The following is a 25,700-nucleotide window of genomic DNA, read 5'->3' on the forward strand; positions in this document are numbered from 1 at the left end:
ACACTTGTGCCCAGTCATTGTGTTCGAGGCGCCACGGAGGCCACCGAGGTTGCAGACAGACCTCCGTTAATGAAAGATCACAAATCCTGCAAACAGACATGTTTCCATCAGGGATAAATTTGTCCTGCTGAGATGATATCTGACCTCACACACCGCACGAAAACTGTATTTGGAGCATCAGTCGGTCCCTGCGTGGTGTGAAGGTTTTTACCATGAGAAGACAGAGATGCTTTATGTGATTATATCACTTCCATAACGCTGGTCAGAATCTGTGCTGCAGAGGTTGAAATCATCTTGACTCGTCCCATATTTATACAGTTGTGTTAATTATTCCTTTCAGATGTGTCTCAGTCATGTGAAACAACATGTGATGTACCGTAACGCTGTTTTAGTTTCCGTTTCCACAGTGATGAAGTAAAAACTTTGTCACAGGCTTCGAGAGTTCAACCGTCAGGAGCAACCGCTGCTTTTTAAACATGAACATTCCTCTCAAGTTATATCACTTTTCTCTCTTTTAACAACTTTTTGATACTTTCAGGTAAAGATTTATCACACAGTTTTAAAATCAAACAAGTCTTCTCGCTCATAATTTTGGTTTATTTGAAGATGGACGCCGTCGGTTCAACGTGTTCTCTCTCAGGTTTCTGTAAACGCAAAACAAAAACTCCAATCCTGAAGTGGATTTTTAGATTATAGTGACGTCAGGCTGCAGACACTTTAATCATTACCTTATTGATTAATTCTTTTCTCATTTGATTGATGGTTTCGTGGTAAAACAGTGAAGCTTTTCCATCCATAAAGTGATTGAAAGCTGCAGACTGACGTGTGCGCTGACCTGTTCTGTGTTACTGGACACATTTTAATACATGTGCTAGAAACCTACATTCAGAACAGTTGTAACAGACGACGTAACAACAGAAACATTTTCACCTGTGTCCTCTTTTCTTTTCTTTTCTTTTCTTTTCTTTTCTTTTCTTTTCTTTTCTTTGAGCCAGAGTTTAAACAGTTGACATTGTGGCAGATTTGTTTTTTTGCTTTGAGGAAAGTGAGATGTAAATGTGTGTGTTCGTTGTTGTGTTTGTGTGTGGATAGATCACTCCGGGCAGCAAGGCGGCGCAGGGTAACCTGGTCCAAGGTGATGTCATCGTCGCCATCGATGGCGTCAGCACCGAGGGGATGACTCACCTGGAGGCCCAGAACAAGATCAAGATGGCCAACTACAACCTGGCGCTCACCATGTCCAAGTAAGATCAGACACTATGGATGAGTTGATGATTTCTGTCTTCTGGTGACTTTTTAAGCAAAATATGACTGAAAGGAAATCCTGAAAGTTTCCACCTGAACTAAAATAACCCTAATCTGGAACGACAGATGAAACCACTGTAAACAGATTATTGGCAAGGAGCAGAATGGCCATCAGGACGTTATTTTAACTGTGACGCAGCAGTGGACTGACTCACTTAACGTGAATAAACAAAGATCATAAAGAAAAACATAAATGTGGGGCTGAAAAGCTCAGAGAAAAGAAGTTAAAATCCCCCAAAATGGAAGCAAATAATCCTTCAAAATAAAAAGTTACAGATCAGCTCCAGAGACGTATAAAAACACTCAGCTTTGAATAATAATTTCCACAAACAAATGTTCGATTGTTCTTCAAATTTGGCACAAACGTCCACTTGGACTTAAGGATGAACTGATTAGATTTTGGTGGTCAAAGGTCAAAGGTCACAAAACACATTTTTAGCTCATAACTCAAGAATTTATACAGTAATTATGACAAAGTTTCACACAAATGTCTAACAGGATGAAATGATGTAGTGATGGCATTTAATATCCAAAAGGTCAAAGGTCAACTTCGCTGTGACATCATAATATTCTGTTTTTATTCTGGCCGTTATTCAGCGCTGTAACTCAGGACCAGAAGGAGAGATTGTGTCCATATTTCACACTCAGATGCTGAACTGGTGAATCTTTTGTGTCCAAGTTGAAACTGGTGATAGTTTAGATCTTCTGTGTGTGAAACGTCTACGTTTTACAATCTGTAGCTTCTCTGCAGCAACATCCAGGTCTGAAGCGTCGTCTACTGTCATCACTACGACTCTGTGTTCAGAATCAGATTTATAAGCCAAACACATACAAGGAAAAGTCTTCATTATAAATATTATGAGTCTGGACGGACGTGGATGTAAACTGCAACCTGACTGGTTGATGAAGGCAAACAACCGCCAGTCAGTGTTTTATTAGTTTACTATTTAATTCTGGTAAAGTGTGACCTGGTCTGAATGCACAAAGTAAAAACATTATATTATGTTATCCAGCAACTGCTTTCTTCACGGGATCATAAAACTAATGTTTAACCTGTTATATCTTTAACTTAAATTAATTTAAAGTGCAGGAAAAAAGAGGCAAAAAGAGAAAGAAGAAGCAGCAGTGACACACACATAATAACACACACACACACATCTGAACAGATATGATGAAAATGTGTCCTCTCTCGTTTCTCTAATCTCTCCATCTGCAGATAAAAGGTCAGCTGAAGGTAAACAGACTCTTCATACAGCAGATAACACACAGATATTAAAGGAGGACATACAGTAACTGAGCAGCGTTGTGCTTAAAACCGTCCAGATTACATTTAAAAAGAACATTTTTACTGACATTGTAAGAATCAGTTTCAAGGATTTTATGCTCTAATGTGAGCTGCATGTCTACTAACCAGGCGTGTTAGCATATCATTAGCTCGCTTGATTATTTTGCATGTTTCCAGGTTTAGTTAGAAAAGCAGCTGACAGGATAAAAGCCTTGCGGTTAGCTGGATCAGTGAACATCGATGGGTTTAAAAAGTGACACGGTGACGTTTCCTCCTGCCCTACTTTTAACTGTTTACCCCCGACGGGAGCACAAAGACAACGTGAACCTCTCTGAACCTCAGACAGACAGCCGATTGGTCGGTCAGATGGACGTTTAAAGGTCACCGCTCTCTCGTTAGGACGGTTCAGGCTCTCGGGGGACTCGAGGAGGAGGTGATGGCTGATGGTCGCCTTCAGGATCAAGACATAACTGGAGGGACAGCCACGGTGCAAGTGGAGGGTCATGTGACTGGCATCCGTCCGGCCACTGTGGCTTTACATGATACTGTAGAAATGAAAAATGATTGGCGGCCTGGAAGGAAGGAATTGAAATCAAAGCTGTGAGCAGTGTTGGTCGGGACCTCGCACTCTGGCCCGTCGGGATCATTTTGCTTTTTAAAAATGAGGGATATTTCTTGCAAGTGTTGTGTGCTTTTATTTTGAAAGTGTGATTGACATGTGTACTGTCAGGTGTGTAGAGACAATAAGTAACTGCAGCTGGACACAGAAAAATACTCATATATTTGAATGGAGAGTGTGAGTGAACCCACACCTTTTTGAACATTTACTGCTTCCACATAGTTTTAGATACAAACTTCATTTGAACTTTAAATGAGTCACGAGACTTTGACCTACAAATCTTGAATTTACATGTTTTTTCTATCTTTTATTGTTTTTGAGATATTAGAGTGTGAGTTTTAAAGTCTTTTCTTGCTCCTCCTGTGATTTTATAATGAGTGTGTATTGCGGAATGTTTCACAGCACTGAGGGAGTGACATCACCAGGAGCAGTTGGAGAGGAGGATTTTAGAGTACACTTCTTGTGAAATCTCCTCATAAATCCCATGACTTTGTCCAAATCTTACATTAAAAATCATATTTTAGTAGGAAATTTCGTTGCAAATCCATTGATACAGGTTTGAAAGTGGTCAGACTTATAGTTTAGACGTCAGAAGCCTCTGTTTGACACAAAGTCCATGCCCATAGATGGCCTCCCCATTGGTTTACATTGTAAGGTGTGATGTGGCACTGCAACTTTCAGGGCTTATAAAATCCAAACCGTTCAAGTTATTACAAAGTTTTTAACAACTTTTTTCAGCACAGTGTCATAAGTCATCTATTAAAGTTTGAAGCTGATACCATTAACGCCCTCGGAGGAGATAGAGTTTGTTTGGGGTCCAAAATTGGGTCCAAAAAAGTCTTATTTTGAAATTGAGATTGCGGACTTCCTGTTGGATTTAGGTCAGGGGTGTCGGCGTATGATTTGTAGGTCTTGATGAGACGAATAATTGAGCTTTCTCTTTACGACATTCCTACGGGCCGTGGCGGCCATTTTAGTTACATAGGTGGCGCTAGAGAGCACATTTTGGCACTTTAGGGGTTAATTCTTACATTTTATCAAATTTTTCACCAGACCTGATGTGCGTGCCAAAATTGGTGAGTTTTTGAGCACGTTTAGGGGGTCAAATTAAGGGTTTAAGTGGCGTAATAATAAAGAAAGAAAGAACAGTCCTCGGTCCCTAATGATGAACTGATGGAGGATGATCAGCAGTGGATGGAATAAATAATGTGCTGCTGCAGACGTTGACATCGGACTGTTTTGGTGTCACACAGTCGAATCTTCCTCCTCATAGCCTGAAGGTGTCTGACAGCAGATCTGATAAGCGCAGAGAGGAAATGAATGTTGGTCCACAGCGAGCTCAGAGCAGAGTCTCATAACCACGAACCCTCCAGGTGAAGAAGATAAGACGGCTCGGCTGAGGATGAGGATGAGGAGGCTGTCTTTTTTTGTTTGTTTCATCCGTGTGAAGTGGACGGTGGTGAGGCCTGTGGTGGAGCTCAGGGAATAGATGTGAAGCAGCAAATATAATAGAAGCTGTTTGACCTCTGTTAACCCTTCACGCCGCCTCCGCTGATGAAACGGGCGACATAGAAATCACACAAAGCAGAGAGAACAATCAAGCTTTCATTTTTCGTTTCAGGGTCACAGTTTTTTTTTTTTTACTGTTCCTGCAGCACAAATTGACTGTAATATATGTGTGAGAGTCAGTAGGTTCACTTTGTCAAATACTTCTGAGGTTTCTGGCTCAATTTTAGAGCTCAGTCCGATAAATTATCCAAACGAAACAACAGAATAGCTTCTCATCGCCTTCCGAGAACAACACACACATCAGCGTTTTCTGATCTGATCTGACAGAACCGTTAAAAATCAAACTTACTAAAATATTTAAAGGGTCGCTCCACTGATTTTTACATGTGAAGATCAGTTTATAAGTGCACTGGAGTCGGACCGACCCTTATTTCATGAAACAGATTGCAATCAGATTTGTGATGTGAGCGACAGAAACGTGTTCATGTGGTCTTATGATAAATAAAAGCGTCTTAAATCTCATCATCTGGGTTTTATCTGGATATGCTGGAAATGAAAAGTGGAAATGGGTTCACACTCTCTCCCCCGCTTTCTACTGACTGAGAAGGAAAACGACATTAAGGGCCAGATGTTTAAACCTCTGTATAGACAGAAATATGCAGATACGTTCTTTTCCATCAGATTTATAAATAAATGCATAGACATGACTCAGCTATTAATAGATGAAAACGCCCTTAATCAGCTGTTTTCATATCAATACGCCGCCTGCTGCACCTGTCTGAACAACTGTCAATGAAACAAACGGGAAAGAAGCACAGCTGACATCACACATGTCCGTTATAGGCTGTTTATTTATAGTGTTAATACATCATATCATCATATCACAACTAAGGATAAAACAAAAAGAATATTAACAGTAAAATAAAATGAAAATGAAAAGAATGATTGAAGTAATTAATCGATGTTATGTTTATGACGGCGCCTTTGATTGGCAAAGATTCTCTCAGTTTTTATTTCATCTCCACCTTTTTTCAGGGAGTTTTTCCTCCTTTGAATCGAGGGTCTGAGGATGTTTTGTTGTTCTACAGACTGTAAAACTCCCCGAGACAAATTAGTGATTTGTGATATTGGGCGATACAAATAAAATTGACTTGACCTCATCGCATCAAAATCACGTGTACGCTGGTTCGAGATGTTCACACACTGTGTTTATAGATACCAGTTAACAGTGACGCCTTACAGGTCACCTCTATACGTCAGTTTGTGATCGTAGACTGTATATAAATATGGACGTAGTTACCGTGACGTCACCCGTTGGTTTCTGAAGAGCGGTTTCAAAGCGCAAAGCTCGTGACTCTGCCTAACTCCCAGCCAATCAAAAATGGGCAAAGAGGCGGGGCTGAACGGCTGAAACAAGCCACCTAGCGGCTGGCGGACCTGTCACTCAAAGCAGCCATGTCCTTCATTATGCATAACTTTACGGCTTAATAAAATTTAAACAGGTGAGTTCACCCCCCGTCCAGTTGTCATGAAAGAGGAAATTAGCTACAGAGACCGAACCGTTTGTTTGTACCAGGCTGTAAACATGTTTATTTCTGCTGTAAAGTTGGGCATTTTAACATGGGGGTCTATGAGGATTGACTTGCTGTTGGAGCCTCTAGTGGTCGTTCAAGGAACTGCAGTTTTTGGCTTCATTTTACAGCCCCGGAGGTTGCTGCTTGGTCGTGAAAGACGACGAGCTACTTGTTAATTTGTCATAATGGAGTCTTTCATTTATGAGTCTATGATATATATATTATGTTGTTTTTAGTTTGATATGTTTGTTTCTTTATGATATTTTCCATCTGAATCAGTGACCTGTAGCAGGAAGCCGGACTGTGTTTATTACACTTTCATGTCTCATCTCGACTGTCTGATGAATAAATTCCTCCCGTCCGACTCTTATTCTGTGTTTTTTTAGGTCAGTGTGTGAATGCTTGCAATCACGGCAGAATTGATTACATTATGTGTAGTTTACGTGTGTCCTACTTTTACAACCTTTTCTTCCAGTTTACCTTGAACATGTCTCACTTCCTCTCCTGTCCTGTATGTACTCTACCATGAGCCTCTCAGGGACATTTTCTATAGTTTATAGCGTGCTCTGACCTTTGACCTTTGATCTCATCCTATCTGTCGCTGGACACTCAAAGGTTTTTCCATTGCTGCCTTCATCGTGTAGGTGGTTGTTCTGAATAAGAGAGATGAATTCATTCTGTGTTCCTTCTGTTGATAAGTGAAAAGAGTATTTCCATCTCACTGACCCACATACTGAAGGATTTCATGGATAAAATACCTACAAACTGCTCCTTGATTCTTCTTCTCTTTACAGAACACAATCCTCTATATTTAAAATGAGATGCTCAGCAGCCACTGGATCAGGATATTTGAGGAGAATAAAAACAAAAAGCTGACAGTTATTATCCCTTAACAAAGATAATAATAATAATCAGAAGCGGATTATTTTGGAGAGGGTTATGAGGGTTTTTGTGCAAATTTGGGGAGCATGTACTGAATTAAAGAATAAAAATAACCATGAAAAAAATGACTTAAACAATGAATTAAATTGCTGAGCTTTAAAGATGTTGGTACGTTTATTTTTAAACTTTGCATAAAACCAAGCTAGCTCTTTCTCTCTGCTTACAGTCTTTATGCTAAGCTAAGCTAACCACGTTCCAGACTCCAGCTCCAACACACAGATATCCGACTCCTGGAAAGAAACAGGAAAAGAGGATTTACAAAAACACAGTTGCTGAAATGAAAAGAAAGCTTGAATGGAAATAAGAACAAACAGTCTCGGGTGTTTGTATCCAAATATCTGAACGCTAACATTAGCAGGGTGACATACAGTAGATAACACAGGTAAACTACAGTGTTATCTCTGCCTCTGCTAAATAAAACTACGTTACACAAACTACCATCATCACCTGCTTTATTTCTGTCACAATTACTAATAACATCTGAATCTGATTCTTGCCAGGATGCTTCTGGCAAGAGTTACAATCTCTATTTAGCTCGTTAGCTCGCCAACATAACTGACAGTGTTATCAGCAGAGCAACAGTACCCCGCCACTCAGAGTTCATAAATATCATAATATAATAAAGATATTTTAGAACAGAATCTGTGCTCACCTGATTATGTGTCAGAAAGAGAGAAGTTCTTAAAACTCGCTGTGTTTTTTATGCTGCTTGGCCTCGTTTCTTCTGGACGTAATAAATAATATAATAATAAATTAGACGGACTGTAAAATAGGCTGTCATCTGTTTTAATATTATATATCTCCCACGCTGTCACTAAACATCTTTCTTTTTCTTCTATTGATGTGAAAGTTAATCAGGAGCGGAGCTGCAGCTAACGATTATTTTCATGTTTAATCTGTAGATCACTTTTTTATTAATCAGTAAGTTGTTTTTGTATCTAAAATGTCAAAGGTGATGTCGTCAAATGTCTCATTTTGTCCGATTATTCAGTTTACTGTCATTTAAAACACAGACAAGCATTAAATCATCACATTTTAGAAGCTCAATTTTTTGCTTAAAAAATGAGTAAAACATTTATTAAATTGATTGATCTTCTGTCAATTTATTTATCGTTGCAGATCTGATCATTAATTAAACTTTTTCTTTCTTCCTGCAGGTCGAAGCGTCTGATGTCGACACCGAGAATCGAAGCAACTATTCCCATAATCCCTCACCAGCAGGTAACTGAACTCTCTGCAGCCACATCATCCCTGCTTTGATCACTCTGATCAGCTGTTATTAGTTATTGATCACAGAATTCATCCTAAAACCACAGCAGGAGAGTCGGGTGGTAGGAGAAATATATTGATTGATTGATTGCAAACTTAAATATTAACTGAATATTAACTTTTAAAGCTTCGTCTGTTTTATTTGAGACTTTAAACACATTTTTCTGCCTGCTTTCATGTTTTGATTTGATTGATGACCTGTTTTTCTCCGCAGCGTCTCTCACTCCTGCAGATATTCGACGTAAATCTGTTTTATGTTTTTAAGCCGAGTAGTTGCTTTTCATTTTTGGGAACTACTTCTATTAATTCACTTCCATTTTTATCAGCACATATATAGACTTTAACTATCTGTGAGCTCTGACTCTTGTCTGAGGCTGAGAGGTGAAGAGCTGCTGTCACCTGCTGGTCACAGCAGGAAACTAACCGGCAGGTTTTAGAGAAACATCATCAGATCCAAACAATAAAACAGATTCATCAAAACTGTTTTAACTCAACGTCTGAAGGCGCTGCATGAACCTGAAGATGATCAATATCTTCCATAATCAATGAAAATATGACCAAACAACAATCAAATATAGGACTTGGTTTATTTTTAAGGGAAGTGATAGTCGGCGATATCCTGATATAGAGATAAAGGCAGTGATTTATGGAAGTCCAAAGTGTTCAATATTAAATAATATTAATAAGAATGAAATTAATAATCTTATAAATATATTGTGTAAAATGCTTAAATTACAACTAATTATTATGAAATATTATTAACATCATTTATTTCCATAATAACAAATAAAGCATTGTATTGGTTATCATTTTTATTTAATTATAGACATTTTTTGTTTTAAAGTGGCCTTTATTTACTTTACTTACTTTTTTTTATCATTTTTATTTCATGTCAAGTTTTATTTCATAATTTCATTTTTCATAATATAAGAAACGGTTCCAGTCATTGTTTTTTTGACACTTTGGGCTTCCATATTCATTAGATTTTTTTTTCAATAATAACGATTTGTAGAAATATTATATATTATAATTTTAAAATAATTTAAAATACACAAAATAAATAAATAAAACAGAATATAGATACATAAATAAAAATTAAATTAAATTATTTTTTTATTTTCAATCAATTTTTAAAGAAATATTAATAAGACATTGTTCCAACATTTTGTAGATTAGAATTTGTCTAATAAACATATTGATCAGATATTGATAGTTTCTCTGCTCCCTCCCCGTCTCCTCCCCCTCCCCCACCTGAAGCCTCAGTCAGCGCAGGTGAACGGCCGCCTGTCGGCCTGCAGTGCCTCCTCCGGGCCTGCAGAGGCAGCGGCCAGCCCCGCTCAGAGGAAGCAGTATAACTCCCCCATCGGCCTGTACTCAGAGGAGACTCTGAGGGAGATGGCGGCGATTCAGGCGGGCCGGCCTGCGGGGTATGTAGAGAAGAAGAAGAGGCCTTAACGAGGCGCTTAACGAGGAGTTAACGAGCAGAGGAGGAAGTGTTGGGAGTTTCTCAGAGGCAGAGCAGAAATAAACCACCCAAAACATCCTAGCTGTCTGACCTTCATCATCGTTGGTCGTCCAAGCATCTGAAACAATATCCGAAGTCAACACCTCTAAAGTTCATTAATTAACACGCTGCATCTCGTTTAATCCAAACAGAAATGTCAAAGTTTGTTGTTTTAGGAGGAGTTTACATGCTGGATCTATTTCTTGTTGAACAACAGTGTATCCATCCGCCCAGTCCTCCGTCTGTGCAGCGTCTCTGGTTATATTTCCACACAGTCACTGCAGCTGCTGCTGTTCAACAAGAAATACTCGCTGTTCTCTGAGGATCAACACAAACCACAACCGTGACATCATCACGACGTCCGCAGCAGCTCGGCCTCTGAGATCCCTCCAACGTTATCTGTTATACTCCGACCTTTGACCTTGAACAGAAGGAGAGAAGTGGCGTACCAGAACATTCAGTGTCTTAAAACCTCCCAAAAATAAAACTTTTGGCTGAAATCTGAGTTTGGAAAGACAGAAAACAAATAACAGATGAATCTTTGATGTGGATCAATAACTGTGTCAGATATATTATTCTCACTTTACGCTGTGAAACATGAAAACGATCCATTCAGGATCCGTTCAGTCAGGAAGGAAATAATTAAACTCCTGGTTCTGGACGACATTTTAACTGAAGAGATGACAGATCTGGTCTGTAATAAACATGTTATACATCCTGCCTATTAAATCAATGATTAAATGATGATCCTTTACTAGCAGACTGTTCACACTGAAGTCATGTGACTGTATCACATGACTGATGACTGGTCTCACATCTCTGAAAACGTTGCAGCAAATTTCCAAACAGGCGTTAAACAGATAAACTGATCACATATTGGGAATCTAAATGGTTACTTTAAGTTATGGTGACCTGAAAAAATATTAAAACTTAATAAAGTGATTTATTTTAGACTTCTCCAGAGTCAGAAGAGACGCAATGCATTCTGGGGCAGTTGAGTACATCCAGTAAACTCAGAAGTTCCAGACATTTCTCACATACAAAAAAATCCACATAATGTGCAGTTGGAACGCGCGTCATACTTAGTATGAACAGTACGTTAGTGTGTGATTCTGAACACAACCAATGACATTCAGCAAAGACTAAAGCCTCTCCAGAGGGGCGCCGGAGAGTTGAAGGTGAGGCAAAGATACCGCGTGAGGTGAAGAAGAGTCAAAAACTCCTTCTTGGAGATAACTATCATTATCTCTGATGTCCATCAACAATAAAAACCTCCATAAATACAAAACAGGCTGCAGAAGCTGCCTGAGAATCAGTGTTTAACACTGATAGTTGTCTGAGCAGCAGCATCTATCTGTAGCTGACCAGCGGTGGAAGGTAACTGAGTATATTTACAAAAAGACAAATTTCACAGCTGATAAACTCAGAGATCCACTTTAAAATACCAGGACGTCACTCCGGATGGGATTTAAATGACGAGGAGGAGCGGCGAGTCAGTCATTGCAGCTGGAATTATCACCACATCGCCCCTGCAGACAGAATCATGGAGATGTTTCAGTGATGATGACAGAGAGCGTTAGTGAGCGGGAGGATTCAGTGTCCCTGTTGGCTTAAAGTGAAGAGGGAGCTCATCCAAAAAATACATTACTGTCCTTTATAGCACACACACACACACACACACACACAGTCCTGTAACAGATCCAAACACACACTTCCACTTTAGCCGCGGCATTACAGCCGCTGTGATGGGAGAGAAGTATGTGACTGTTACTCTGTTACCCAGCATGCCTGTGGCGTTTCCTCAGTTGTGATTTGGTTACTGTGTCGGTGACGAAGCCAAACACCTGTTGGTTCGTCTGGCTGCTGTTAAAGGTCAGGAAGCTTCTGGACACACACACATGGTCTTACTCTGAACATTAACGCTGCAGGACTGTGGAGCCGCCTCAATGTCCCCAACTCCCGTCTCCAAGAGAACACGTCCATATAAAACTAAACTGCAACAGCAACTTGCAAAAAAGTTGATCCTAAATGTTCAGAGACAACATAACTAGTTGCTTTTTTTCTCGCTGAAAGGTTACAAGCAGCACAATATCTGCTAGTAGAAACCTGCAGGGATCAATACTGAATCCACATCTTCAAAACTCATCACACAGTCGACACAACAGCAAGGATTCTGGATCAAACTGTGACACGTTTGCATAGTTTTCACACAGAAAGCGTTCAGTGACTACAGCCTTCATAGTTTACATCCTCACTTCCAAAACTCTTCAGTTTCTGTTCAAACACTAACATGTATTCATACTGAAATACATCTATATTCAACCAAAGAAACAAGACGTGCTGTCAGAAATAAAACCCACTGAAAACTTTCCTGCTGCGTTTCTATGAGTCGTTCCTGTAGATACACTGTAGTACATTCTATAGAGAGCTACACATCTGACTGTATTTACACTATATACACATTTATACACTATCAACCATTAAACTATATAAACACAATAAAACAGTGATGTAATAAAAGAAGGTTTTTATCTCAGTGTGTTGTTAAAGTTCAACATGTGGACTCAGTGTTGAATCAATCATATAAAACTGTAATACAGAAGCTACAGCAGCATCTTTCACTAAACTGAACAAAACGTGCTTTTATTGTCTAAACCTGAACACACACACACGACTCAGGATGTGAACCTGGGTCCTGAGTCCTGAATCTGGTGGGACCTCCAGAGTCCAGAGCGACATATAAATGTAATAACAACATAATTGGGGAAACAATTTATGTGAATGTGAAGATAATTTCTAGGAGACGAGGTCCATAAACACATCAATCTCCTGGATAATTGATACTATTGACCTGATTTTTTTTTTTTTCTTTTCCATTTCCTGTTTTGTCTCTTAACTTCCTGTTGCTTTGTTGCCGGTTCATCACCCTCCTCCTTTCTCTTCCTGAGCGTGAATCTCCTTTCAGCTCTGCAGCCCAGAGGGCTGTGGGAGTATATTAGAGTTGAACTGTGACCTTTTATATTTCTTTATATCTGGCAGCCTGGCAGGTGTTGTGCTGCTGCGATTACTGATCCTCTTCCCGTCATCCTTCAGCTGCATAAACAAACTGAAAGTGATCTCTAATGACTTTATCTTCTCTCTCTCTCTCTCTCTCTCTCTCTCTCTCTTTCTCTTTCTTCTCCTCGCTGTTGGTCAAACAAGGTTTTCGGCCCCGCTGCTCCCAAGTTAGTATCTTCCTCTCCTGCTGAATGCATCCCGGATGTGTGTTTGTTGTTTGGACATTTAAAGGCATGGTTTGGTACTGTGGCTGATGTTGGCTGGACTGTGTGTCATCATGTTTCCTGTTGCGGAGTGTTTTATTAAAGCCTGTCAGCTTTTTTAACCATCAATGCATCATCGCCCAATAATAGAAAACCTATTACTGGGTGAAAACCATAAATGAATAAGACCCTGGTGGGAATAGTGGGAGTGTTATTGTTAGTAGTGTTCATACAAATTAAGACCCCTGTTGTTTCCTACTTAAAGCTTTTTCTTTCTTTTTTGGATCCAAACCAACAACGAACTGATCTACTAACAAGTATTGTGTGTGTATCTAAAGCCTGATTATCTTATTCCTCCGTTGTTGTCCAGAAACTATTAAATTAGTGAGTCACACCGCTGCACCGGGTCACATGATCCTTCATCATGAAGAGTTTGGTCACGTTAGTTTGATTAGAAACGGCTCCAACGACTAATAACAGCATCATGTTTTCAGTCTCCAGAGAGTAGTTCTGTGTAAGACAGACGCTCCTGAGTGAAAACAGCGATATCGACATCATCACTCAATCACAGCACAGAAGCAAAACCCCCCCGACTGAAACACACGGCTGTCTAAGTTTAGTGTTTTCAGTGATTTTGAGACTCTGTCAGTGATGTTCTGCAGGTGAAACTCTGGTGATGAAGAGAAGCTGTCGACACAGATCTTATTCTAAATATTATACAAAATATTACAGGGAACGATCAAAGAGAGTCTAGATGCAGCTTATGTTTCTTGCGTCGCTGGTTTTACTTTATTTTAATTGAAATGTTACTGCAGCATCGATACTGTGTGCAGCTGCAACAGGAAGAGAAAATCAACAAAAGCAAATATTCAATTGGATTTGTGAGGCAGACACTAGTCTGCTCTTCTAAATGTTTTTGTGATTATCAATGTTCTTCTTTCTTCTTTTACCATAAAACACTGATGAAGTGGCTGGTCTGTAGCTGCTTCACTTGCAGTCAGATTGTCTAAACTTTTCTGTTTTCTGTGTCAAACCAACAAATCCTCTAAATTAAACCAGCTGATCTGTGGTTTGATCATGTGACTCCAGAATGACACATAGCAGCGTTTTCTTATCTGGCATCTCCATCAGCAGGACGACATCATCTGTCTGGTTTGGTTGAAAGATGATGGTTTGGATTAAAATCATCACTTTGTTAAGGTTAGAGGAACATATGGTGTGGGTTAAAGTCACTACTTCCTTAAAGTTAGGCCACCTTCATCGTCATGGCAACAATAATGAGATTAGGGTTAAGGTTAGGGGACGATCGCCTGGTTTGTGTGTGAACCTGCATCGCTGTGGTTTGCTGTGTGTTGTCTTCTTCTTCTCCTTAAACTAAAGACACAGATGAGTCTCCAGCTAATGAAGTAAAGCAGCAAGTTAATTAGCCGTCAAAACCCTCCTCCAGGTTTTTGTGAATGTCGTTTAGCTCTTCTGGTGTTGTGGTGTGTTGATTGTCTCTGCATGCGTCCTCTGATGCTTCATTTATATGTTAGAGTAGAGAAACAACATCCTGAATATAATTGATTAAATCTAGTTTCTGCTCTGATATGATCATCTACGTTACGTCTTCTGGCGTCTCTGTCGTGAAAGTGAAGGTCACACTTTGACACGTTTCTCCTGTTAGACTGAGCTGTTGACATTTCATGGTGGAAGCATGTTGATGGTGTTTGAAGCATGAGCTTGATGTTTCATCTCTAACTGGATCTCCGCAGTCATAAAGGACAACTATTTTTGATAATCAATTAATCATTTAAATCATTATTTCTTGTAAAAATGCTGAAAGGTCGTTGGATCCAGCTTCTCCAGTGTGAGGATGACAGTAAACTGAATATCTTTAGGTTTTGGACTGTTGGTCGGACAAAACAAGACATTTGAAGACATCACCTTGGACTTTTCACTATTTTCTAGCATTTTGTTGAGCAGACGATTCATTGATTAATCGATTGAATATCGTCAGACCAGGGCTGGGTGATATCTCAAACTATTTCTATTAATTTGAATTTTCATTTTTGCATGATGTATAAAAAGTCTAAATCATAAAATTGAGAACAAAAAGCTTATTTTTGGTCAGAAATTAAATATGCTAGCTGCTACATTAGCCGTTTTTGAATCAGGACCGTAAACTGACGTGATTAGTTTCACTACATGTTGCATCTACGACACAGACAGACTGAAAATAACTCCGACACTGATCTGTGCTCTCAGTTTGGGAGTCGACTCGACAGTTTCCTGATTGTCTCTACCTGCAGGTAGCTAATGCTAACGCTAACGCTAGCTAGCAGCAGATATCAGACTGATGTAAAGAAACACAGACAGCAGCAGATTGTTAAACTGGATGTGCTCCTTTATTATTTTATTTCAATCCTGCATTTTGCAGACAAACAAAAATTAATTAAAATCATGAAGGGAGATTAGCGTTTTGTCCATATCGCCCAGCCCGACATCAGACGAATCAGTCATGACCACAATTGTTAGTTGCAGCTCTGAAATGGAAAATTGACCTGATTTAACAGCAGGAATCATCTTTTAACAACTGCTAAAAAGCATCACATCAGTTTCCAGAGAACAGATTTATTTCCTTGTGATGCTACTTTCTGTTTCTGGAGCTTTTCCGCTCCGACAGGAACTGAAGTCTGATGGAAAGTCTGGTGTTTTTCAGCTCGCTGGTCTGTTTGCTGTGAGCACGACTGAGTGTTTCTTCTTCTTTATAACACAAACTGTGTCGTCAGCAACATCCCCGCCTTATTGTTCCCCCTCGTCCACCTCCTCCTCCAACTATCTGTCCTCCTCTACCTCCCCTTCACCTCCCTTCACCTCCTTCTCTCTTCCTCTGTTTCCTTTCCGCCACCACGTCGTCTCTCACGCCAACAGCGCCGGCTTCAACCCCGGCGTGCTGAAGGACACCGCCATCGCCACCCATAAGCCCATAGAGGTGACGGGCCCGGGAGGCAAGGCCACCATCATCCACGCCCAGTACAACACGCCCATCAGCATGTACTCGCAGGACGCCATCATGGACGCCATCGCAGGACAAACGCAGGGCAAAGGGCCCGAAGCCGGGTGAGACTCCTCATCGTCCTCATCTTCACTCTTCCTCTTCCTCTGTTTGTCTTTTTTTTTCTCGTCCGTTGTTTTTCCTCCTTTTGTTTCTTCCTCCTCACCGTCTCTCCATCTTCTCTCTGGCTGAATCCACACGTCCAGACTTCAGATGATCCATCATCGACTCACCGTGACACGTTCACTGACGATCAGTCGATTAGTCGTTTAGTCAATCAGGAGAAAATTAATTAGAAATATCAGATGGTCTTTGGTTTCAACTGTTTAAATTTACTGCTTTTCTTTATCATATAGAACAGTAATAAAAATATTGTTGTGTTTTTACACTGTTGATCATAAAAAAACAATGAATTTGAAGAGGTCACCGATATTTTCAACATTTTATAGAGAAAGTAACTATTCAATGCATCAAGAAAATAATCTGTAGATTAATTGATAATAAAAAATAATCGTTAGTTGCAGGTAGATTTTTACATTTTTGATTTTTAATGGTCCTTTAAAAACAATCCAATCTGATATTTACAGAATATTTATCTAAATGTTGAATAAATATGTATCTGAGACATTAAAGTACCAGCTGTAGACGATTACATTACAAGCTACTTTATCCTAATACTGATTGAAAAGCATTTATTAAGCTTAAATTATTGATCCGATGTGAATCAGAGTTTAACTGGAGACGTGAAGCGATCCTCTAGAGACACGACGTCTCACTCTGATCACGTAGGCTGAAGAGGACAAAACGCAAGAGAAAACAGAAAAGATCCACATTTGATCAGAATTATTATTGATACTCAGATCAGCCCTGATATTGATCCATAGAGACGTCTGTACAAGACACTGAGTGCAGTCAGCTGCTTTACATAGAAACAGATAAATGTTGTTTATCGATGGAAGAACAAAACCTCCGATCTGAAAAAAACTTGTTTTCTTGCAGAATGCTATTTGTTAAGGACACGCAACACATAAAACACTGTTTTATGTGTTTTATATATATTATTATATTATTATATTATGTGTTAACAATACCGATCAGATATTAATGCCTCGCAGAGAGGAGCTTTTGCACTTTTGCAAGTTGGAAGAGTTTCTACAAAACGATGCTCTAAATTAAGTTAATAATTAAAATTAAATTAAAAAGGTGTAGTAAATGTAACAGTTACTACATTGTAGTAAACTCGGGTTCCTTAAATTCAGTGTATTTGCTTCCTCGTCCGCTGGAGATGAATGTTCAGTGATTCGTGCTGCAGCCTCTCTACACACTCAGCAACTCTGTGTTGTGTTTTTGTTTTGTCATGTGACTTTTCCCTCACAACGAAGGGCGGCATTATCTTGATTATCTTGATTATCTCACAGACAGACTGAATATGAGTAAAACCTTCCTCGTTCTCATCATCCAAAAATGAAATCCGCCAGTCAGAACGTTCTGCAGACAGGAGGTTTTGTGCTTCGGCCGTCGATATGTAGATTTATATTCAGTTTATGATAAACAATAAAACTTTACATGAGCATGAACACTTCAGACCCACATAAACATCCAGCTGTGCAGATGATAACAGACAGATGTTTGGTCCTGCGTACGTCAGCAGAAGGTTTTACTTTCAATGCATCCATGACGAGTTTAAACGTTTGGATTCAGCTTCTCTCTCTCTCTCTCTCTCTCTCTCTCTCTCTCTCTCTCTCTCTCTCTCTCCCTGTGTAGTCCTGTTTCCTCCTCCTCCTCCTCCTCCTCCTCCTCTCATCTTCATCCTGCTGTCTGGACTCCTCTGTGTTCTCTCTTCACTCTTCCTCGTTGTTACAGGATGTAGATACAGTAATTAATCCCAAATACACTCTCCCTCCTCCTCCTCCTCCTCTTCCTCCTTTAATCTTCCTCCTTCCTTTTAATCTTCAGTCTGTCTCGTATCAGCTCTGAGTTTCTGTCCGACTGTGTTGAAGCTTCTCTCTGAGTGTCAGTTGAAGTTTAAAGTCAGGTCTCGGTGATTTGTGAGGGTTGATTGTGCTGCAGCGGTCGGTCGTACGAGGCTGTTTTGGAGGCTGACGGTGTTGCAGGTTTGTTGGTTTGTTGTTGTTGGTTTACAGTCGGTGGTGTTTGTGTTCACGTTGGTTTCATCTGCTCAGTGACTGATGGAGTTTGTGAGCAGTTACACCTCATATTCATCCTGTTCAGACAAACCTGAGATTCATTCACTGGATTCTGAACTTTCATCCATATTTCAGATTAGAGGCACAATCTGTGGCGGATAAATAACAACATCTCAACACAGTCTGCATGTTAATAACAAGCTACGATGCACAACTGAGTCAGCAACTGGAAAATATGTCACCAGTTCATATGATGGCTGTAAACCAGCCTGAGTAAAGTAATAAATGGACTCACTGATTCATTCTGACCTGCTATGTAAAACACTTCAATCTAAGTCATTTTAAAGAAAAATGAATTTAAAATTCCAGTTAAACGGTAACTTCATGTATATCTTAAAGTCTCTCGTCTGAAGCCTCAAAATGACCAAATACTGATGCAAAACAGGAACATTTGACTCAATTTAAAGAAATAACTCATTAAAATTCAAATGAAATTCAAAGTCATAACTTGTGGGAGGTGAGAAACTCTCTCTAGCAGATTTGAGCTCATTTAAAGATTAAATATTTGTTTAGTGGTAACTTATAACTGGTAACTAAATATGACCAAATACTGACACACTATTCAAAAGACATGAATTTAAGGTTAAAGAAAAAATAAGTTGTAAAAATGATTTGTTAACTTGTGGGGAGTGATTGTTCATCTCTGTTTTCTCCCACAAATGATCAAATACTGATGCAAAAGACAAACATTTCAGTCTGTTCTAAATGAAAGTGAATGGACACGTTGACCAGAATCTGATTTAATATGAAAATAAACATGAATTTGAGTTAATTTAAAGAAAAATGTCATTCAAACCCTCGTCTCATCCCACAGATTTCCTATTTTTTATGTATGATGCGATAACGCAGCAGAGGAAATGAACTCTGCAGTCAAACATCAAACACAGCAGACAGTAAGACGTTTCACTTCCTGTTGAACACGACCTTTGACCTTCACTATCTTTTCCCACCATCAAGCTCTCTGACTGAAACTCTGTTCATCTGTCGGGGTTTTCTGATCTTCTCCTTTTGTCATTGAAGGCAAACAAACCTGTTGTTTGTTTCTGTGTTGTTATGGCAACCGTTATATATTCCTCTTTCCACTCCTCTCCAACAACCTCCCAGATTATACTAACAATTAATTTTCCATCCTGCTGGAAAATTGAGAAGTTGCTGCTGCTGCTGCTCGGTGTGTGTGTGCATGAGAAAACTTGCTCTTGTTTTTCCCTCCCAAGATATTTGCTCCAAACATCTTCACACCCGTCCTTCATTTCAGCAGCTCTATTTTTATTCCCCTGATAAAGCCGCTCTAATTGAAACGTTATCCTGAACAAAAACCGGCCGGCCGCGCCTGAAAAAAACCAATTACACTCCTCCGTCTCTCCCTCTCTCTCCTCAAGGACGATGTCAGAATAAAAACCCAACAAAGACGGTTTCATTTGTCTTCTGTTTTCTTGCGTTAAAGTGACGACGACGTCGTTAAAAACAATTTAAAAAAATCAGACACAAAGACAGAAGGAAACGAGGTTTGAACAGCTGAATGTTCTGAGCTCTTCTCTCCTTCTTTTGGTGGTTTGTTCATTCTGTTTCTAACAAAAGTCTTAATCTAACATGAGAGATGTTGTAGAAAGCTTTCAGTCCTTTCTGATCACTTGAAGGTTTCGCTGTCAATCAATCAGCTCGTGTTTCTTGTTTAGACATCAAAAAAAAAAAAAGGCAGCAGTTTTATCTTCTTCAACCAAAATCTTTCAGTTCCTGTAAGATCCTCTCAGCTCCTCCTCATCCTCCAGCTTCAGTGTGTCAGTGTTGACTCAGTTGGTTTTTTGGGGGGGTGGCGTGGGGGGATGTGGTGCCCTCTGTCTGTTGGTTGCAGTACTGTCCCAGTTAAAGATGGTCTTGTAGACTCTCCGGTCTATCAGGCCGTCCAGAGTGCGGAGAAGGACCAGGACCCGGGTGAATGGGGTCGCCGCAGCGCCAACATGCAGTCCAAGTCCTTCCAGGCGCTGGCCCACATGACCGGAACCGACTCCTGTAAGTTTCCTGTCCGCATTTATCATTAATGATAATATGTTTGTAGGCTCGTAAAGCCTTGAGAAGCATCTTCCTGTTAATGGACTACTTCATAATTATCTTTTAGTAATAATTAGACTGTAATAACGAGCAAAAACTTCATCCATTAAAAGAGTAACGTCTACACGCTGACACCGACTGATCTGATTGGACGTTTGGATCCCAGTCGGATCTTCATGAGATCAAACAACATTTCGACTGTTCAGTTGAATATTTTCAGCTCGACGTGTTCAGAAAACATAAAAGCTGCTGAACGTAACATCGTCCAATGTGATCGATTTTTGTTTGAGCTTCTCATCAACACTTTTACATTTACTCGTCTGGTCTCACAGATATTTTCAACCTCATATTTAAACTTTAAAGTGAAAAACCTGTTTGTGACTCTTCCTTCCTTCCTGTGTTTTCTCTCTCTGTCTCTCACAGTACCGGAGGAGGAGGAGGAGGAGGAGGTGCTGAGGAGGAGCAGGTAGGCAGCAGAGTTGAGGTAGACAGCTGCTGACCCCCCCCCCCCCCCACCCCCCGCCCCCCCAGCTCCTCACCTGCCCCCTCAACACATCGACCCCCCCGAAACACCTCGAACCAGCAGATCGTCTGAACGTCTTCATACATGAAGCTCAAATGATCTTGAGAGCTGTAACCATAGTAACAGCAGGATAATTTAATTTAATTTAAACCAAACTGTGAAGTCAAATGTTGCTAGACTGGTTGATATGAAGAGATAAACGTCTGCAGCTGACAAACATCAGCTCGTTAATATCTGAGGTCATATTGAATATAGTCGACATATCTGACCTGAAACTTTACATTTCACAGAAAAAACAAAACAAAATATGATCTTAAATTACTAAAACAAGACTTTACTAAGTTCCAGTAAACCCAGTTCAGTAATCTGTACGTTTCATTTCATGTCTGAATGACAGAAAAATATCCTGATTTAATGAACTTTTCTCAGCAGTCAGCAGCTTTTGGTTAAATTAATTCTTTTGTCGTCTGAACTAAATTTGAGCTGGTTTATTTTTTATATTTTATTTAGCACCGAACTCACAGTTGACAGTGTTTAAAGAAGAAAAAGAAGCTAAATCAATCTTCCTTTGTCAAAACCTGCCGCCTACATTACCCACAATGCAACTCATCCTCACCTCTCTCTGACTTCACACCCTCAGATTTTTTTTTTTACTTTTAAATCTTGTCGTCTTCTTTTTTTATTTACTTGTTTGTCTTTTTGACATATAAAACAATTAACCCATTAACAAAATATCAGAAATATTTAAAAGTTTAAAACATTGTTAAAAAGACTCAGAGTGATGGTGAGTCACAGTTCATACAAAGATTTAAAAAAAAAAAAAAACATCATTCAGAGTTTTTACAGCTTTTGGATTCAAAGAAAAACTGATTGAATCAACGTAATGTTGATTTGTGAAAAACCAAGTTCAGCTTTTTAAGTGTAAATTTGCTTTTATGAATATGAAATTAAGTCAATACAATTAAAACATTTATAAATATATATATATATAATGTAATCCAATTTAGAGGACATGTTTCCAAAATGATATAAAATGTTCAATCAACACGTTACGCTGACTCGAGTGACATCATCAGGACAGTTTTATTTACATCAAATATAAAAGGCATCAAGACAAAATGTAAAAGCAACAAAAGGCAAAATAAAAATACATTTAATTACAATTAAAAAGAGTCAAATAGAAACTAAAAATAAGCTTCTGTCTGTGAGGAGCAGCAGAGACCAGTTCACTGCAGTCCGTCGTCATAGCAACACAGCTCACTGCTTCAAACACCTGCTGAACAGCAGCATCACGTCAGGTTCATGTTCACCTGTCGTCTGGTGTTATGAGCCGGTTCCACCAGCAGGGGGAGCAGTCGGATCGGTTGAGTTCCATGTTTACAACCGTGACTCTCAGTAAACAGACACGTGATCTAACTTTATATAAGAGGAGTAAACAAACAAATACTGCAGCAAACATAAACATTCAGAACACAAATTATTATTCTTCATTTATTTAACAGGATAAAAAGTCTCATTGAGATTAAAATCTCTGTTTCGAGAGAGATAATAAACAGTTACAACAATTAATAAACATAAACAAACAAGACAACAAATGAACACAATTGTTAAATAACAAAGTAAAGTACACAATAAATAGTTAGAAAGAAATAAACCTAAAATAAATACTGAACTTCCTTTTTTTTAATGTTTTTTTTTAAATATTTCTCTCATGAATGTGTCATTTTGTTAACAGATATCTGGTTTATAATGTGGCAGCACAAATATAAATCAGATGCAGAAATATAAAATATCAGAGCAACAATAATAATAAACAAAAAAACAAAACAGAGTTCATTGTATTTTTTTTGGTTAAATAATCAAATTATTTGGTTTATCAATAATAGGACTTTTTTTTTCTCACCTCTGTGACACCAACACAAATGAATATTAATAATATTGTTTAATATATTTTATAATCAGGACATGATAGAAATAACATCCTGTAACAAATAAATAAATAAAAGTGTTCACTTCAAGTTTTAATAAATAAAAGATGCAAAAACTATTGTTAACGTTTTAAAGAAAGAACATCAGAAACACAACATGAAAGATCAGATTAATATTCTGAAGATGTTCATCGACATCGTGTTTCATTCTCACGACGTTTCCTCTCAAAGTCAAAGAAACGTGGTCAGAAAACTAAGAAGGAGACAATCAGCAGCTGTTTCTGACAGGAGACCACACAGACGCCCCGCGCCACCTTATTAGTCGTCTTTGTATTGATAAATGTTGGTATTGATTGATTAAAGAGCATCCTGGAGCAGTCTGCTTGTGATTATAACCAGGGGAACAATAACAGGAAAGTAAGTCTCCATTATGAGGAGCATAGTCCTGCATTCCCGTTATATATATTTACATTTACTGTACATGAGCAGATCTGGAACAACATTACAGGAAGAAATTAATACTTTTTCATTCCCGAATCAGCAACATAACAGTAAACTAATATGAAAGAGGTCACAGTATCCAAACAGAGCTTTTTCTTATGAGTATCAGACTGAATAACTAGACTGAATCTACAGTTTTATACAGTTTTACATCCTGAAACCCTTCAAAACCCTTAAAACATACAAACAACAACACAAACAAGATTCATTATGACTTACACGTCCCAGAGATATCATGATATCTGATGAATAAGCCTGCCTGAGAATCTTTCGTTTTAATGGAGACTGTTTTATTTATTTTAAAAAAACATGTTAAATGCACTTGACCGACAATCACTGAGTGAAGCGTGTAATGGGGAAATTGCTGATCACTCAATAAACACACAAAGAGAGCATTGTCAGGTTATGAAATAGTGTAATCAAATAACACAATCAGAAGTATAATGCATCATAGTTCTGGAGACAAAGATACCACCTAGCTATCTTTTCTTTGTCTGAAAGGTTGGCACTTAACCAGTCCCTTAAATACTACTCGTACAGAATTTAAGACATCTGTTTACTAACCTTACAGGTCAGCAACCCTCAGATAGAAACATAAGTCAAAAGTTCAGCTAACCTAGGAACAGACTTTCTTCACGACCATATATGACAGTACATAAGCACCAAGTAGCATCACAAAATAACATTACTACTATATTAAATTAAGGACAAACCACACTATCCTCTAAAGCTTATCAGTTTTACACATAAACATCTACATAACTACAGTTTATCTCATCACTGTCTCAGGTAAAGGTATAACAGAATAAACTTAACTGTTAGACACACAACTGCCTCATCTTACACAGCAAAGAACTAAGTTTAGAATAGACACAGCACACACAAACTAACACTAAACTGAACTTAAACACTGTCTGAAACATGTATGATATATTGAAGAAATACATCAAATGATAACCTGTTATTCAGTTTTCTTTTACAAGCGTAACAACCTGCAGCTCCAGGTGCAGGGGACTTTATGCCAGTGCCTATTCACCAGTTACACTGCAACTGGTTTTACAAGAGACACTGGATCCATCGATCCCTTACACTCAGCACTCAGTCCTCTTCCCCCCTTTATGTTCAAAGTATTTATGTGGTGTCGTTCCCTCCTTTTCCTTTATTATTTTGTTATATTTCGTCATGAAATAAAGGGGACAGGTTGCACTGAGATAGTCTGTGTTCATACTAACGTCCACACCAGGTGCTCAAGCTGTAACGACTGATAATGACATCTTGAGGTGGACAGCCAGTCCACGCCTTTACTTGAAGAGTTTACCAGCTTCTATGTAAACGGCTCAAGTTGTAGCTCACAGCTCAACTCGCTGAATCCATGGCGATGTTCTACTTCCTGTTTACATCCTGCTATGTATGGGAAGTATACTGTATTTCCAAAACTTTTATCATATTGCACAATGACTCTCTATGTGTCCTACAGACATACAGACAAAAAACACTATTATACCAGTTAGACATTGGGCCTGCTGGGGGGGTGAAGATGTCTCAGTTCTGTCTTCAGTCTCATTTCTGCTGTTTCTCTCCACGTTTGTTTCCTTGTTGTTGAACTGTTTCCCCCCAACAGGTCGTTTGAAATCGCATCTTCAGTCGACGCTGAGTAACAGACACTGTATATTCACTGAGTGTGGAGGTGTGCAGCGTCGTCTCTGAGAGGACGAACAAACCTTTTAACCCCCCCCTCTCCCCCCCACCACCACCCCGCCTGCCTCAACACTGATGGATGGAGCTTTCTCTTCTCCACGCACTTATTTAATCATCCCTCCATTATGCACAATCGATCCCTGCTGCCTCCCCCCCCCCCCCGCCTGTTTGGACTGAAATACGACAAGATAACCCCCCCCCCCCCCCCCCCCCCCCCCCCCACACACACACACACACACACACACACACACACACACACAAACCTCCAGCCCGCCCTCGACTCTCGTCAGTCTCTATCAGCCGTCCAATGACTCAACATGAATCAATAGAAGCAGAGGTCAAGCTTTTATCCGCCAATAAAGAGACTGTGGTTTCGGGGGGGGGGGGGGGTTTGTCTTTTAAATCATCCCGGAAGGAAGCGGCTCAGATGTGACTCACAGGTTTCAAAAACATGACGATAAAAAACCCCAAAGAAGTACGTCTGTTTTAA

At 39.3% G+C, this 25,700-nt stretch overlaps 1 protein-coding gene across 1 annotated transcript in view; it reads left to right on the plus strand.

Moving 5' to 3' along the window:
- The window catches only part of LOC121911191 (LIM domain-binding protein 3-like), a 95,484-nt gene that overhangs the window by 61,788 nt on the left and 7,996 nt on the right, over positions 1-25,700 (plus strand). Inside the window, exons 4-9 of the mRNA XM_042432465.1 lie at positions 1,093-1,244; positions 8,392-8,455; positions 13,209-13,231; positions 16,181-16,369; positions 20,364-20,521; positions 20,984-21,026. Of these exons, the coding sequence (XP_042288399.1) occupies positions 1,093-1,244; positions 8,392-8,455; positions 13,209-13,231; positions 16,181-16,369; positions 20,364-20,521; positions 20,984-21,026 (629 nt within the window). The remainder of the gene's footprint in view (positions 1-1,092; positions 1,245-8,391; positions 8,456-13,208; positions 13,232-16,180; positions 16,370-20,363; positions 20,522-20,983; positions 21,027-25,700) is intronic.

The sequence above is a fragment of the Thunnus maccoyii genome, chromosome 14, assembly GCF_910596095.1.
Source record: "Thunnus maccoyii chromosome 14, fThuMac1.1, whole genome shotgun sequence".
NCBI classification, from domain to species: Eukaryota; Metazoa; Chordata; class Actinopteri; order Scombriformes; family Scombridae; genus Thunnus; species Thunnus maccoyii.